The sequence below is a fragment of the Sphaeramia orbicularis genome, chromosome 4 (genome assembly GCF_902148855.1).
Source record: "Sphaeramia orbicularis chromosome 4, fSphaOr1.1, whole genome shotgun sequence".
Taxonomy (NCBI): domain Eukaryota; kingdom Metazoa; phylum Chordata; class Actinopteri; order Kurtiformes; family Apogonidae; genus Sphaeramia; species Sphaeramia orbicularis.
Window position 1 is genome coordinate 19,864,557 of NC_043960.1, and position 17,441 is coordinate 19,881,997.

The window sequence follows — 17,441 nt, forward strand, 5'->3', positions numbered from 1 at the left end:
GGGTTCTCTCTGGGTACTCCTGCTTCCTCCCACCATCCGAAGAGCAGAAAGCACTGACAGGTTAATTGGTTATCATTTTATTATTTTTTATTTTTATTATTTTTCAGTATTATTTTAATTTCCCATAGGTGTAAATGTGAGAGTGATTGTTTGTCTCTATATGTTCAGCCCTGCGATGAACTGGTGACATGTCCAGGGTGTACCCTGCCTTCACCCGTAAGTAGCTGGGATAGGCTCCAGCGACCCCCGTGACTCTAGTGAGGATAAAGGGGGTTCAGAAAATGAATGAATGAATGATCAAATTGATGTATGCAGTTTTTGGTGTTCATTTTGGTATGTCATTGGCTACTTACAGAGGAATTATGTAAAAGTGACATATCTGTTTAGAATACTGCTTGCTATTGGCTGAAAAAGGTTCCTCCTTCAGTCTCCCTGTGATTAAAATTGTTAATCACATCCATCTAATGGAAATGATGACCAACAATCTCTACCTTCAACAACACAAGGGTGTAAATTATTGGGAAAAATAGGATTTTTTCATTCAGTTTGTGGGCAGTAAACAATATGTAAGAATCTGTTCTTAATTGCTTGCCTGGGTAAATAAAGGTTAAATAAAATAAAATAATATAAAATAAAATAAAAAATGTGAATGACTGAATATACCCGTGACCATTTCTCAGTTTATTTGTTTTGTATCCTATATTCTAAAACAAGTTAAAAAAAAAAACAGTTGTGTTGTAGTTTTACAACCGGTCGACTGTAATACATGTATTTCACTTAATAATCCAATCAGACACATTTAAGTCTTTTTTTTCGGACAATCAATCACTTTAGGTTTTATAATAATTCATGCATGAAAGGGATAAAATGCCTATTTTAAAGCAGGATCAAACTAAAGCATCTGAGCAACATAAGACTCATATTCAGTCGATAAAATGATCCAAAGAAAAGCAGAATACGTGTACTCATCTGTCTGTGTGCTAAACTCTGACTTCCAGTATCGTCCGGCCACAGCTGAAATGTGTGTATTTTTTTTAGGTTTTCCTGAACTGACACACAGAAAATGTGTGTTTGAAAAAGAAAAAAAAACCTTGTGATTTATGGTTTGTGCATATTTGTGTTCACGCAACACGATCCTTCCTGTCTCCCTCCTCCAGTCGACATCCGAGAGATCCGGGAGCTGCGGTTGGGAAAGGGATCCCGGGACTTCGAGCGCTACCCAGAGGAGGCTCGTAAACTGGACTCCGCCCACTGCTTCATCGTCCTCTACGGGCTGGAGTTTCGCCTGAGGACCCTCAGTGTGGCTGGTCAGTGGGAATATTTACTGTAGTTTATAACATTTTACAGTTACAGACAAGGTGTGGAAAATGTTTTATCTCATTCTACATCAACTATTTAGCTCTTCTTCCTTAAACACCTCTTCATTAACCTCCTAAGACCCAGGAAATGTCAGCAATGTACAAGCTTTTTTTTTGTTTTTTATTAAATAAGTGCCTATATTGGAAAAATCATGAAGCAACAGTTATTTCAGATGCAGTTTTTAAAATTTTTAAGGAATGTCCTTTGTGTTGGACAGTTTTATTTTCTTTTTTTTTTTGTATAAAGTTGTGAAATTCTTGGACAGAAAACCCATAGCTGGGTCTTAGGAGGTTAAATCAGAGGCCTGTTAGTCCTACAGTACTAACTATGACTGTATTCATTCCTATAAGACATTAAAAGCAACTCTACAAATATACAGTGGTGTATAGTAATGAAGTAATAATACTTCACAACTATACTCAAGTATGTTTTAGGAGAATTTGCACTTTACTGGGTATTTTTTATTCTGTTTACTTACACTTTTACTTCACTACATTTTCTAACTCAAGTGCATATTTCTACTCCGATACATTTTTAATACACAGAAAACAAAAAATAAACAAGTGGTGCCAGGCACAACAAACCCCGCCCCTCACACGTATTGTAGCTTATTTTGGCATCAATCCAGCTGATGTCATCATGTCTATGTGTGTGGTGATGTCAGCATATCAACTGCCTCTATATATGTACCAAGTTTGAAGTAAATTGAAAAAAAAAATTATGTTTTTATAGACATTTGAATTTTTGCCCATTATAAGTAAATGGGAGAAAAAAAGATGGAAAAAATTCATAAAAAATTTTGACTTTGACCTACTTTTCCAAAACTATAACCACATCTATTCTGGGTGACTGGTAATAAACTGGTATAAACCCAGTTTGGTATGAATTCAACCAATAGTTTTGCTGCTAGAGTGTTAAAAAACAAAGAAACAAACCAAACCAAAAACAATATCCCTTGCCTCTCCTTAGGGGGGCAAGAGAAAAAAAGCATGTTTAAGCCGATGTAAAATAGTTGAAAGTTTATTTCTGTGACCTCAAAAAGTTTTGTTATAGACATTTACAGTTGTTTCTGATAATAAATATGCTTAAAAACTTCAAGCGACACAGTGGTGCAGTGGTTAGCACTTGTGCCTCACAGCAAGAAGGTCCTGGGTTCGATTCCAACACCAGTCGACGGGGGTGGGACCTTTCTGTGTGGAGTTTGCATGTCTGCGTGGGTTCTCTTCGGGTACTCCGGCTTCCTCCCACCATCCAAAGACATGCACTAATAGGTTAATTGGTTAATCTAAATTGCCCATAGGTGTGAATGTGACAGTGATTGTTTGTCTCTATATGTTCAGCCCTGTGATGAACTGGCGACTTGTCCAGGGTGTACCCCGCCTTCACCCCTATGTAGCTGAGATAGGCTCCAAGTGACCCCCGTGACTCTAGTGAGGATAAAGCGGGTTCAGAAAATGAATGAATGAATGAATGAACTTCAAGCCCATTTTTTTCTTTTCTACTAAAACTTTAAACATTTATTATTTATAATAATGAGAATTAATGGCCAGATATTGAAAGTTAAGTTCTTCCTGAAAACAGAGGTGCAAAAAAAAATGGCAAAAGAGACATTTTCTGACACTTTTATTGCAAAGAAAACATCATGACACCTAGGTGGCCTGTTTGATTTTGTTGATTCATGGTTCTTGTTGCAGCCTTCAGTGAAGAAGAGGTCAACATGTGGGTCACTGGTCTCAACTGGCTCATGAATGACACACAAAAGGCTCCTGCACCACAGCATATTGACAGGTATGTGTGTTCAGATGCTTGTCATACATATGTGTTCATCAGAGCTGCAGAAAGTGATGGAAATTTTCAGTTACACAAGAAAGTTTTTACATTCACTTAAAGGGGTCATATTTTGCTAAACCCACGTTTATTAGTCTTTGGTACATTTATTTGTGTATTTGGACCCTAATAGTTCCAAAAGTTTGAATTTGAACCCTCCAGGTGCTGCAAAGCCATCTTTATATTCATTTTGGCAAAAATTGAGTTGATTTCTACAACCTGTCTTAATTCCTTCTTAATTTGTTATTTCTATAACTAGTTACATCACAACATTTGCACATATAAGGTCAAGACTTCTAATGAACATTTCTCCGAGTACGACATAATTGTTTGTCAGCGGCAGCAGTTGTAGTCCATACTGGAAAATATGTCCAAACGTCGAGTCGATTACCTAAAATGTTCAGTTGTTGGTTGAATGGGACAGAGCAGCACAGCCAACAACCTGGAGGGGGTGGGGCATGAAGTGGCTCATTTGTATTTAAAGGGCCAGCGCTCAAAACGACCTTTCTGGTGTCATTACTCAGAAATAGGGTTGAGGATGGACCTGTGGAGTTTTATTAATGAAGAATTCAGACCCAAGCAGAGCATTTACAGTTTATGTAGACCACAGGGAATGTTTTAAAATGCATAATTCCATTTAAAAAAGCAAAGTATTGCTCTTCTAAGAATATAAAAGCTCATACAGCAAGAGAGCTAAACTAAAGCTAAACTAAAGAGCTAACTCTCACCCTATTAACCACAGAAGCTAGCAGAAAATGATGTTTATATGTAACATTTTTATGGTAGTTCTTGACATTTTTGCTCTCTAACATCATCATGCATCAGAAGAAGAGGTAACCTGGACTGGACAGCCTTTGGCTAGCTGCAGGAGTGGACAAATATTTGTTTTGGGATGAAAATATTTACTCCAGATGAATGTGCGGAGGCAGGTTTTGGCTTCAGGAGGACAGAGAGAGGTTGTGAGGATGTGTAGGAGAAAGGCAGTTTTGTTGTGGACATAATATGAGCGGTATATGTTTAGAAACGGTGCGAGGAAATGAAAATGGCTAATTTTGTCTGTTTATGAAGCTGTGTAAAGGGTTTGGGGAGCTGATTCATCCACTGACTGGGATGTTTTTCTCCCAAACTGCCAGTATTTATCCTGCAGCTTGTTGCTTTTTTTGAATAGATCCTTATATTTATTTTGTAATAAACCATCACTCGCTCTTGTGTTTTCTGTCCCTCCGTAGGTGGCTGAGGAAGCAGTTCGAGGTCATGGACAGGAACCGTGAAGGCAGGTGGGTGATTGGCCACAAACACGTCAATGCCTGTTGATAGATTTTCACAGCAGCTCATTGGTTAATGTGTCACAGCAGGTGGAAGGTAGAGGTGAAACAAATCCAGATGTCATCAAAGAGGGGGTCACAGCCTCACTTTGACCTCTGACGTCTGACACACAGCTCTGTGGGCACCGCTCATTACATTATTTCATGTCTTGTCTGAGTTCTGGCCTGAAATCACAGGTGTTTTAATTCTTTTACTACACTGTTGCTCATGAAGTTGGAATAATTTTGTTTTCAGGCACATTCCCCTTTTTATTAATATTTACACGCATCAGTAAACACTTTTGATGTGATGCAGTGATTGCATACTGAGTCCCAGTTACACTTTATGTATCAAGAATAAATACCATTGTCACAATCATTTCAAATCAGTTAAAATGTTTAATTCCAACTTTATGTCAACAGTGTATTATTGAGTAGTAGAATGTAATATGACCAGTTTGATGAATAAATAGTTTATGGAAGGGCCTATGTGTTATTAAATCATGGGTTATATATTCCAAGGAAGAAAACTTACATTAGCACCTTTTCCACCAACATTCTCTAGAGCGTTTATTATAAGGAATGTATTTACCTGGTTAAATGAATTTATCTACCTGGGTAAAACAATTCCCGATAATTTCTGTGGTTTGTGTTTCCACTAAACCTCAAAGTTCTTGGAAATTAATTCAAATGAGGCTCTGTTGTTTCAAGTGGCCGACTTAATTTCTTTTGAGCATATTTGACAAAGTTCAGACCGTTTTCGTGTATTTTCCGAATACACTAAAGAGCGTATTCAGATGGACAGACAGATTATTGCAATGCATTTGTAGGATCAAGCCGAATGCGCTCAGAAGACTGACTTTAAACACTTCTCTGTCAATCGCTATTTCCAGGAGTCATTTTTGGTCTCATTTGTGTTATTTGGATCTCTATAATAAGGGATCTTGCGGTCTATGAATTCTTCCTCTGTTAATCAGATCTCAGAGCAAACGATGTGTTCATGTCTGCCCTGTGAGGCTGTGATTGACAGGTGACTGACATCTCGCTCGGCTCCTGAGTGGGACTCTGATTATTTAATTAAACACTTTGATTATACAATTTAATTAAACATATTTTCCCAACAGAAGTTGTGGTTAATAGGTTCCAAGATACAAGACTGTAAAATGACTTCAGGCAGTGCTCGGTGGAGATTTTTTTTTTTTTTTTCACAGAATCAGTGGGCTAGCGTTTAGCATTACGTCACATTTGATCCTATGGTTCCACCCCTTTTGTCCAAATATGGTCAATTGTGGCTTCAACAAGCTAACAATCGCAAACGGGCTTCAAAATGACAGTTCAGAAACCACCAGGTGATGTCCACTCTTCCCCTGTTGTAGACTACAGATTAGCAATTAGCAAAATTGTTTCTATATCCGATACATTCATTATCAAATCAGTAGAAATCATATCAAACGGGGATGTTGTTGATCATAATTTAGTTGCTATATGCAGCCTTAATATAAGTAAAACAATAAAAATAACTAAATATTAGTCAAAAAGGGTTTAAATAAATGAATGAATCTAATCCACAGATAAACACTGATGTAGTTGTATAATACAGACGGCAGAGGGAGTAAAAGATGTTCATAAAGCCACTTAGGTTTCTGATTTCCTTCTTGTTATTTGATCAATTAAACACTGTAGCTGTAAAGCATCGTCATCAGAAGTAGAGGTTGCTTCAGATGATCAGACGTCCCATTTCTCTGAGAACGTATCCTTATTCCCTCTCCTCGGGTCCTTAATGGGACGGACTGAGTCTCCTTCACAGTCCGGTTCTATCCATCTCTGCTCCTGTTCGCTCCAGGACAAACAGCCTGACGCTGCCTGATAAGGAACAGGAAGTGATGCGATGGGCCGGGAGAGGGCAGCTTCCTGTCTCCTGTGAAAATAGTAACAGTAACAGTAGCTAGACAGGAGGAAGTGGGAGGAGAGGCGGGTCAGACGGGACACTGACGGAGGTCGATGAACCCAGAGCGCTGACCTGGATTCAGTTTGTTCTGCCTGTTTCTGTCTTTTCCTTTTGACTGATGAGATTCAAAGCTGCATGTTCAGTTCAGTTCATCGGGTAAAGTGATTATACATGTGGCATCAGAGGGAAAAGAGACACAGGCATTAAAGGGCAGTTTCACAGTTTCTGAGTTTGTCATGAAACAGACAGGTGTCCGTGGATGGATGGATGGATGGATGGATAGATGGATAGATAGATAGATAGATAGATAGATAGATAGATAGATAGATAGATAGATAGATAGATAGATAGATAGATAGATAGATAGATAGATAGATAGATATTTCAAACTGGGAAATTACAGTGTAGCAGCAGCATGACACGCATTCAATAACAATATAATACCACAACAAACATGAGTAAAGACAAATATAACACAAGAGTAAACACTGTACACCAGTGTTTTCGGGACCCCATGTGGGGTTGCCGGGAATTCAAATGAGGTCTCCTAAAATTTCAAGTAATTAAAAAAAAAAAAAAACTAATAATAAAAAATATATGGTGAGTTGAGAGAGACAATCAAAATGCATAAAAGACAAACTCCGAAGCTGAAACTGAAGCACTGTGGTACTGTTTATCTTTCAAATGTTCATTGTGGTCGGTTTCAGATGCTGCAGCTCTTTCGTAATTCATAGTTTGAGTTCTTGTTTGTTCAGTATTAATTGTCAGCCTTGTAAATCCAAGCTGGACTGACTGTACATATCCTGACCAAGGAAAATTCAATTCTCACTTTGTGCAGTAATCTACACCTGGCTTTTCTGCCTCCGTCCATAATAATATACATTATATAGACTAAATATCATCTAAAATTAACATTTATTTGTAACATAGTATAGCAAACTATTACATGATCAAAAACAAATTCATTTTAGCAAAAAAAGCAAAAAAAAAGTCTCCGTTTTGAATGTCTGGGGTCGCCAGAAATTTGTGATGTTAAAATGGGGTCATGAGCCAAAAAAGGTTGGGAACCACTTCTATACAGTGCACACTATAAATTATAAGTATAAAAAGATCTGGGTAGATTCTGGATAATAACTGTAATGTGCAAATCAAGTTGAAATATTCCAACCAGGAATGTGCAAAATGACATGTGAGTGCAAATGGGTTTATGACCAGAGACAGACTCAGGCAGAGGTGAGTTTATTCAGTTAATTTATCAGACTTTATTGTAGAGTCAGACTCCAAATAAAGGGAAGAAACATTAAAACTAAAACATTTACAATGCCTAATAATAAAACATTGAATAAAAGGATTAAAAAAAATCACTGTTCTACAAAAGTTTTAAGGTAGTAAAAGCAGGTCTGTTTGTGCAGCAAAAACTCCAAAAAAAGTCTAAAATAAAGCTGATTTTGCACATGTTTTCTGAGGAGGAAAGATGCTGTTGCTGATTTTCATTGTTGATTAATCTAATGAACCTTTTCAGGATTAACTAATCCAGTTAGGTCTATAAAATATCAGAAAAAAAAGCTCAAGAGGATGTTCTTAAATGTGTTGTTTGGTCCACCATCCAAAGAGATTCAGATTACTGTTACGTATATGTTGAAATGCCAGAAAATATTCACATTTAAGAAGCGGGATAGATGCTTATTTGCTGTTTTCTTTCAATAATGAATAACTAGTCATCATAATAGTTTTATCAGAAAAGTTGATGATTAATTTAATCACTCACAACTGATCGGTTAATGGAATAATCCTTGAAGCTCTATATAGGCCTGACACATTTATTAGAAGACATGAATAATTACTAAGATGATAATAAGTGACCTAGACGCTATTTATTGTTCAGTTATTCTGTTATTTATTTATGTATCACTGTTCTTATAGATTAGGAAGTTCAAAGTGCTTTTTAGATAATGACAAACTGATAAGGTGCGTAAACTGTAATGAAGTTAAATTAAAATTACATGTTAAAAGGACGTTTTTCCTCACTACTGTCACCAGTCACAAGTGTTTGCTCCTGGAGGGTTCTGTTGGGTTTGTGTAAATTGGCTTGAGAGTCTGGTTTCGACCAGCTCGATACATAAAATGTCATGAGATAACTTTTGTTATGATTTGGCGCTATATAAATAAAATTTAATTGATTGACTGATTGATTGATTGATGTAACCTACACAGGACTGGTACACCATGACTTCTGTGTCTTATTACCATGAGGCATTGTCTCATAGTTTTTTGAACTGTGCAATATTTTAGAATGTATTTAGATATTTATCCTTATTTATCTTTTATTCAAGTTTTTCTATTTTTATTTTTAACATGTATATTTATCCTTTTATATAAAGATTGTCATTGTTCCTGATGTGCATTGAGCCATTGCATTGTAATTTCATTTTGATGCAAATCTTAATGACAAATAAAGTATGTCTAAGTCTAAAAACTGAAAACAAATGTGAAGGGAGAAATAGAAAACTGTATTAAAACACTGGATAAAATTGATTTAAAAGGAGAAAACATGCATCAATCAAGAATTAGATATCGGAATGTAAAAAATAATGGAGAAAATGTTTATTCCACATGGTTAAGGAATAAGACAAAGACAGTGTAAATGTCTCCTCTCCATTCATCCCCACTGAGCCCAAAGATGAAAAGATTCAGATTGGGTTTAATCTGAAAAAAAAGATGAAATTCAGACACAGACTTTACCAACTATACAGCACCATCTGCTGGTCGATATATGCCGATACATGGTGTCTGTGAAGATGATCAGTGATACAGTTCATGGGGTGTTTCTCAGAGTGAAGTAAGGATCCTAAAGGGGTTCATTTAACATAAAGCTACGTCGTCAGATTTTACTGCAGGGCTGTTCTAATGTCCTGGATCCTCCCATAGAACAGGAGAATTTGGCAAGGAACCTTCTGTGGATGTTTTAGATCCAATAATCCTCTGCATAAACCTGTCAAATATGCAGCTAAATGAGAAAGAGCTGCCACAAGTGCAAATAAAACTGTAAAATGTTATTGTATTAAGGCACGACAAGTTTATTCACATTATGTTGAATATTTCTTTCATGAAGGTAATGAATTGTGCTTATACATAAACAACCAGGAACTAACAGGGGAAATACAATCATAAAGAAAGCACAGAATAGATGAAATTATATTAAACGAGAGTTCAAATAGAAGAGACCTCAAAGAACAAAGTATAATTAATTAACAAATAAAGACCCAAACATCCAAAAGCATCTACTGATCTAGAATATTTATACCCGTTGTTCCACTAATCCCATCAATACATGTTAATAATTGTTTTTAAAATTCAGTTTGTCATTTTTCATGGTCATCAGATATGACCCATTTGGACGTTCAGAGGCTCTGTAGTTACCATGGAAACAATGTCATTTTCTACAACACTGATTCACCAGTAAAACCCATGGAGTTGGATCAATGACAGTGGATGGAGACGCTTGGCTTATGTTTAGTTATTGAGTCACTTTTTCTTCCATTTTCTCTATTTTGACATAATAACCTTTGAATTTATGCTGTTTTCATGAACATCTAAATTAAATAGAGGAAATGAAATAGAGAAAAACACATAATTTAGAGTGAAAAATGCAAAATGTTGTAGATAATATCATAATAAATGGAGATAAATCACTTCACATGAAACATTAAATGTAGAGAAAAATATTTTGGGAACTGCCACAAAGGTTTTACTGGGTTAAAGAACTATTAAAGGTGCAGTACTCAGGAGTTTAATATCAGTAAGTCACAGTATGATGTAATATGAATGACTGAATCGATCACAAGTGAAAATAGAAATGTTTTTGATTGGGTTTAGAAACGTCCACATTTGGGGCAAAACTAAGGTTTTTTCATGTTGCAAGAGAAATTATATTTCATCTAAATTATAGCTTCTGCAGTAAATATATGATTAGGATATTTTTTTATTGATCAGTGGGAATTAAGTGACCACTATGTGAGGATCCTTGACTTGGAGAAACAACCATTGTCCTGCTTCTAATGGATGATGCTGAATCCTCACAGATGGAAAACCTCTGAAGTTTATTCAGATAGACAGACATTTTGTCACAGCTATAATTCACCTCATTAAAACATCTACTTTTGATTTACATTTTTTGATTGTAAAGGTGGATCTCCATCAAAACAAACTCACTCAACAATCTGAGGTCTGTGTTCTTATTTTTCTTTGATATTTAAGAGGGGAAGTTATAGAAATTCTCTGAAATTCAAAATGTCAACCTTAGTGTTATTGGAGGACCCAACAAAGCTTTATTACTTTTGTGAAAATTTTCAAAATTTTTTATTGTTATATAGAAAAATCAGCATCAATGAAGTTACCATATTTGATTCCTTGCCTGTAAGTGGCAAAAAAACTAAACAAAACAAAAAATTCAAGAAGTAAATATAAAAAAAATCCAAGAAAAACACATGTAAGGTGAAAGGAACATGTATTTTAGAACATTAGACCAACATAAGTGCTGATCCAGACCCCTGTCCACATCCACATTCTCCCTTTGAACATCATTCCTTACATTAGTACCATTACTTCATGGTACCTAACAAAGCAGGTCCACTCACTGTTCATGCAGTGGTGGACCTTACAGACCCTGTAGACCACATTGGACCTGAGATTGTTGACTCACTGTCTTCACTGTAACTGTTGCTGTCACTGTCTTTTGATGTATGCTGACATTACCAAAAACAGTCACTTGCCCGATAAAGGGTTAATATTGACACTGATCTGATTCCATACATGTCGAAGCTGATTCATGTTTTCCTTCCTTCTTGTGTTTCCTTTTCAGCATCACCGTAAAGGACGTGAAAACTCTGCTGCCTCAGATCAACTACAGAGTTCCCAACATGCGCTTTCTGAAAGACAAGCTGCAGGTCAGAGAAGAAAAACATCATTTAAGTCACTTATCAAACTAGTGATAAAACATCCTGTCATGTTTTTTTTTTTTACTCAGTATTGAAACGTTTGCTGATGTGTTTTATGATGTTGCTCGTTCTCATTGTGTTTCAGGAGGTGGAGGCCAGAAGCGACCTATCGTATCCAAACTTTGCACAGCTCTACAGAACGCTGATGTTCGACGCACAGAGGAGCGTGAGTGATGGAAATATACATATACTCACAGTTTTATGTCTGTTACAGGGTGTTTGCACAGGTCTTGAAAGTCTTAAAAATTCTGAAATTTTGAAACGCTCCTTTCCAGACCTTGAAAAATCAGGAATTTTGTGTGAAAGTCTTTATAAAGTGTGGAAAAAAAAGTTCCTCTCCTAGCTGAATTTTAGAGTGTGCTCAAGGCACATAATTTTGTAAGATAAGAAATACATGAGGAAAGCAAATGGGTGCTTCGAGGAAACTAGTCTCTATAAACAGGGCATGGGGGGGTAAAAATTCTAACAAGATGTAGACTAATGTTATGAAACAAGTCTGGAAGTGCTTTGGGTCTGTTTTAAAAATAAATACTTACTGAGATAAAAGAGAATGTATTTTTCAGATAAAACACATTTTTATATTATTTTACATTATATTTAATACAAAAATCTGCATGTAACATGGTCAAAAGGACACGAAATTTACGCACTATTTTTTTTTTTTTTTTAATATATCTTTTTATTTTCTCACAGGTACATTTTCTGAATTGAATTAATTATGCAAGGCAGAGTGTTTCACAAAAATAACCGCTGTTGCAAAATCATTTGCAATTTATTTGTGTTTAAATGGGCAGGTTCTGCATGTAACACGAGTGGACACGATGGGTTACATACAAAACCTGGAATGACACTGCCAATTCATGAAAAACTCACGTCTGGATTAGAGAAACCCCTAGGATCATCAAATTTAACACAGTGTCTTTATTTATAGTGGTATATAGGACCATTTCAAGCATTGTTTTCAAAATAAAATGCACTGACACCTCGGTAGTTTTCCTGTCCCAATTTTGTTTCTATTTTTGGCCCCAATATTTTATTAAAAATTCATTAATTTTGGGATGGCTCAGAGCAAGAGGATATTTTTTTTTTGCATTTATCTGAGGTCATCATTAGGTACATCCTGGGGGGAAATATGTCTAAATTTGTCTTTTATTACTGGGTCTAAAAAGCTGGCAAAATGAACCCAGTTTCATAGAAGCACCCATATGAAAAAACATGATATAATTTCATTAACTGGTCCGTACTGGAATGATTCCAGTCAAAGTTGTCTATGTGATATTCATTAAATTTTTGGATTTTCATGTTTTAAAAATGTTTCTGTCAGTATGACATTATTTCCTGTGAATTATACATTCGTTCCTTCATACATTTATTAAAATTACCTTTTCTGCTACACACAACAGGTACAATCTCAACCAAAAAAAGTAGGCACGCAAATATAAAAGTACATAAAGTCAAGGTCTTGGGGGAAAAAAAATAGGAGTTTTGAAAAGGTCTGGAAGTTTTATTTGGATGAAGAGCAAGCACCCTGTTTGAGGTCAATTTCAGGTTTTATTTCCTGTATTTCATTTGTGCCACTGTATATGAGCTGTTTCCTAAATGTTGCACTCATGTTGTCATATTGCAGTATGAGTGAGTATTTAAGGCTGTTGTACATGTGATTTAGTGAAGAAAGAGCAGAACGTCTGGGAAAACTGAAACACTCACAGTTACATTTAAAGGTTCAATGTGTAAGATTTACACATGTTTGTGCCATGACTGAGTCTTTGTGATTTAGTTTATTAGTTTATTGTATTGTGGACTATCCCAATTAATTAACTGTATCAGTAACAGTAAAAAGGGGCAGCTTTAGCCAACATGGCACGTGTTTTACATAGGTTGACTGGTCCTGTAAATTACTGTATGTTGTAACCGTATAATGTAACTGTATGTTGTAACTATGTGATGTGCTGCCTCTTGGCCAGGACTCCCTTGGAAAAGAGGTTCTTAATCTCAATGGGATTTTCTTCCTGGTTAAATAAAGATTAAATAAATAAATAGTATCCTGCTGTAGTCCCCGGCCTGATGACAATAGGCACCCTAAAAAAAAAAAAACAATATATTACAGCACATTAATTAAAAAGAGAGAATTAAGACAGCTAATAGACTAGATAAGTCAATAAAGATAAAAAAAAAAGAGAAAAGAGAACAGTGAAACATCAGTACAATCATACAGAGACATGCACATACAGGGGTTGGACCAAATAATGGAAACACCTTCACCTCAAGATGATAATGCCCCAATCCATACAGGTAGAATTGTTAAAGAATGGCATGAGAAACATTCTAATGAAGTTGAGCATCTCGTATGGCCGGCACAGTCCCCAGACCTCAACATTATTGAGCATTTATGGTCAGTTTTAGAGATTCAAGTAAGACGTCGATTTCCACCGCCATCGTCTCTAAAAGAGTTGGAGGGTATTCTAACTGAAGAATGGCTTAAAATTCCTTTGGAAACAATTCACAAGTTGTATGAATCAATACCTCGGAGAATTGAGGCTGTAATTGCTGCAAAAGGCAGACCTACACCATATTAAATTATATTTTGTTGATTTTTTAAGGTGTTTCCATTATTTTGTCCAACCCCTGTACACTACAAACAAAAAGTTAAGGATATTTCTATTTTTTTTTTTTTTTTGGTCTTTTTTTTTGGTCATTTTTGCCATTTGTAAATAAAACTACAGTATGTCTGGTCCTTAAAAAATGTGTTTCAATTCAATTCACACATAAAAAAGTAAAAAGCGCAGTGCAAGAATCCTAACTGAAAAAAATTGCCCAAAAATTAAAAATATCCTTAACTTTTTGTTTATAGTGTATAATCCACAGGTGTCAAACATGTGGCCCGGGGGCCAAATCCAGCCCGCCAAAGGGTCCAGTCCAGCCCTTGGGATGAATAGTGAAATACAAAAATTACACTAAGATATTAACAATCATTTTAATTCAGGTTCCACATTCAGACCAATTCAATCTCTAGTGGGTAAGACCAGTCAAATACTATCATAATAACATATAAATATTGACAACTCCAAATTTTTCTCTACACTAAAACAAAATATAATTTCGCAAAAAACTATGAATAACCTGAACAAATATGAACAACCTGAAATTTCTTAAGAGAAGTAAGTACAATTTTAAAAATATTCTGTGTGTTATTAAATGTTTTGTGTGTTTGTAGATCCACTGTGATCTGTACGGTATAATGTACATGTGTAAATGATAAACGGAGGCATAATATTGTTAAAATTACACTTATTTTTTTCAGTTTGTTCATGTTATTCACATTGTTTGAAAGGATAGTTTGTAGATGTGAACCTTTTCATAATGTAAATTTTATTTTTTCGCTCTTAAACATAGAGAAAAGTTCGGAGTTGACATTATTTATATATAATTATGTTATTATTTTTCTGGTTCGGCCCACTTCAGATCAGATTTAGCTGAATGTGGCCCCTGAACTAAAATGAGTTTGACACCCCTGGTATAATCTAAACATATAAAAGCAGCATGTACAATATAATCACACACAGTACATCAGCACATAATCACAGACAGGGATGTAAACAGACATCACATATGGACATGATCATGACACAAGTAACCCAGAGTCATAGGTTAGTGTGTACAGGTGTAGGTGTTGATTTGGGATTTTCTGCTAAAATCCCTCTTTCCTGCTCTTCAATGTGCAACACCGGCTCTGTAAGTTACACAACAGACTCTGACATCAACTTTAAAGACACAAATATGTAATATCTTATATACTGAACCTTTAATATTTGGATAAATGTACCTGTATTTGGCTTCTTTCCACCTTTCTGCTCGTACCACACCACTCTCACTTTATCCTTTACTGTTTATGCTTCACCTGAACCCCCCACCCCTCACCCTGTCCACCCCTTCCCCTCCGTCACCCTTTTGTTCCTCAGATTATTGAACAGCTGGACCTCTCCTTCCCTCTGCGGTGAGTCCCTGCACCTCCTCTTCCTCACTCTCAGTCCCTCGTCTTCACCTCCCTCACCGTCATCCCTTTCTTTCAGACTAGACAGGATATTAACAGCTGGAGGAATAATTATTGAACCACCTTGACAAAGTAATGAAAAGTTAACGTTTGTCAAAAGCCATCAGGGATTTGTTGTTTGAAAATGTGAGACATGAACAGTTTACTTTGCAAAAAATAAGACGGATTTAAATGAATGGCATCAAAAAGTGCATTTTTTAATAGCAAGTAACATATAAAGTGATAATATCTCATGTTAAAAATGACCTATAAACATTTAATCTATGAAAAGGTGATGGTAAAAGGCTGTTTTACTGAATTTCTACTGACAATCACAGGTGGTTTAATGATTATTTCCAATATTTTTATGTATAGACAGATACAATGCATTCGCAAAGTTTTCAGACCCTTTACAGTTTCACATTTTGTTTTCATATGGATTCAATTGTCATTTAAAAATACACAGAAAACTTTTCAAATGCAATGTTTTAATAGAATTGTAAAATAAGCGTGTGTTTTCATTATCTAAGCATTTTTTCTCTGCTTTTTTCTGGGAAACTTTGGTTGAAGCTATATGACGTCTACTACTTTTTCTTAGTTTTCATTGTGTTTTTTTCAGGAATGTTGACAGACCTGAGCTGTGTCAGATCTCTCTCTACGACTTCCAGAAGTTTTTACAGATGGACCAGAAGGTATCGTCCACAAATGGAGGATCAGCACATAAACACAGGGTTCTTGCGCAGGTCTTGAAAATCTGAAAAAGTCTGCAATTTTGAGATACTATTTCCCAGACTGTGAAAAGTCTGGAATTTTGTGTGAAAGTCTTAAAAAAAGTATGGAAAAAAGTTTGTCATAGTCAAATTTTAGAGTATGCACAAAGGCACATAATCTTGTAAGAAAAGAAATACATGAGGAAAGCATATTATTTAGTTAGTTTCAGTTTATTTCGAATATGCAACAAAACAAAGTAATTGCTTTGTTTTCATATATATATTATGTATGAAAACAAAATATGACTTCATTCACATAATTCATTGAAAAGGAGTGGGAGGAAGTATAATTTATAAAATATACAAAAAGCATGATATGATTTCGCTAAGCGGTCGGTACTGAATTGATTCTAGTGAAACTTTTTGTGTGATATCCATGCACTTTTGTGATTTTCATATGTTTTGAAAATGTTTCTGTCATTAAAAAATAATTTACTGCAAATTACACATTCATTCATTCACATTACATTACATTTATTAAAATAAGCTTTTCTACTACACACAACAGGTACGATCTCAGCCAAAAAAGTTGGCACGCAAGTATAAAAGTACATAAAGTCAAGGTCTTGGGGAAAAAATACCAGTTTCAAAAAAGTCTGAAAAAAGCCTGAAATTTTCATTTGGATATAGACCAAGCACCCTGTAAAACATCTGCCTGGACTGTGTTTTATTTGTCTTTTTTTGTTAATGTTCTGGTCTCAGGAGTCCTGGGCGTCAGATCTGAGTCGTGTCCGTGAGTTCCTGATGGGCTACATGAGGGGGGGGCCGCAGCCTGAGCCCATGCTACAACTGGATGAGGTAGAGACAAATGAAGAAACAAAAACACAAAGATGCACTGAAACACACATTTTATTTCAAACTCTGACCCTGTTTCCCATCTTTTTTCTAGTTCCTGACCTTCTTGTTTTCTAAAGAAAACTCAGTTTGTGACCCTCGGCTTTCTCCTGTCATCCCTGACGACATGAAACGGCCTCTTTCTCAGTACTGGATCTCCTCCTCACACAACACGTACGTCTCATTATCTAGTAATAGCCTTAAAATACTCATGTCATGGAGAAAGTTTATGACCCACATGTGAGGGTTTTATCTTCAGGAACCAGGAGAAGTTCTGCAACATTTATTCATCTGAAATCCAGGAAACAATGAGAAGGGCTTTCACAGAACCTTAGAGCTCCAGGTGACAACAGTGTACAGATAAAACCCCAA

General features: G+C 35.8%; 1 protein-coding gene across 1 annotated transcript in view; it reads left to right on the top strand.

Moving 5' to 3' along the window:
* LOC115418687 (1-phosphatidylinositol 4,5-bisphosphate phosphodiesterase gamma-1-like) overlaps window positions 1-17,441 on the top strand; it is a 69,588-nt gene that overhangs the window by 26,474 nt on the left and 25,673 nt on the right. Inside the window, exons 2-10 of the mRNA XM_030133234.1 lie at window positions 1,158-1,307; window positions 3,054-3,147; window positions 4,416-4,463; window positions 11,300-11,384; window positions 11,521-11,601; window positions 15,395-15,429; window positions 16,085-16,157; window positions 16,938-17,033; window positions 17,125-17,243. Of these exons, the coding sequence (XP_029989094.1) occupies window positions 1,158-1,307; window positions 3,054-3,147; window positions 4,416-4,463; window positions 11,300-11,384; window positions 11,521-11,601; window positions 15,395-15,429; window positions 16,085-16,157; window positions 16,938-17,033; window positions 17,125-17,243 (781 nt within the window). The remainder of the gene's footprint in view (window positions 1-1,157; window positions 1,308-3,053; window positions 3,148-4,415; window positions 4,464-11,299; window positions 11,385-11,520; window positions 11,602-15,394; window positions 15,430-16,084; window positions 16,158-16,937; window positions 17,034-17,124; window positions 17,244-17,441) is intronic.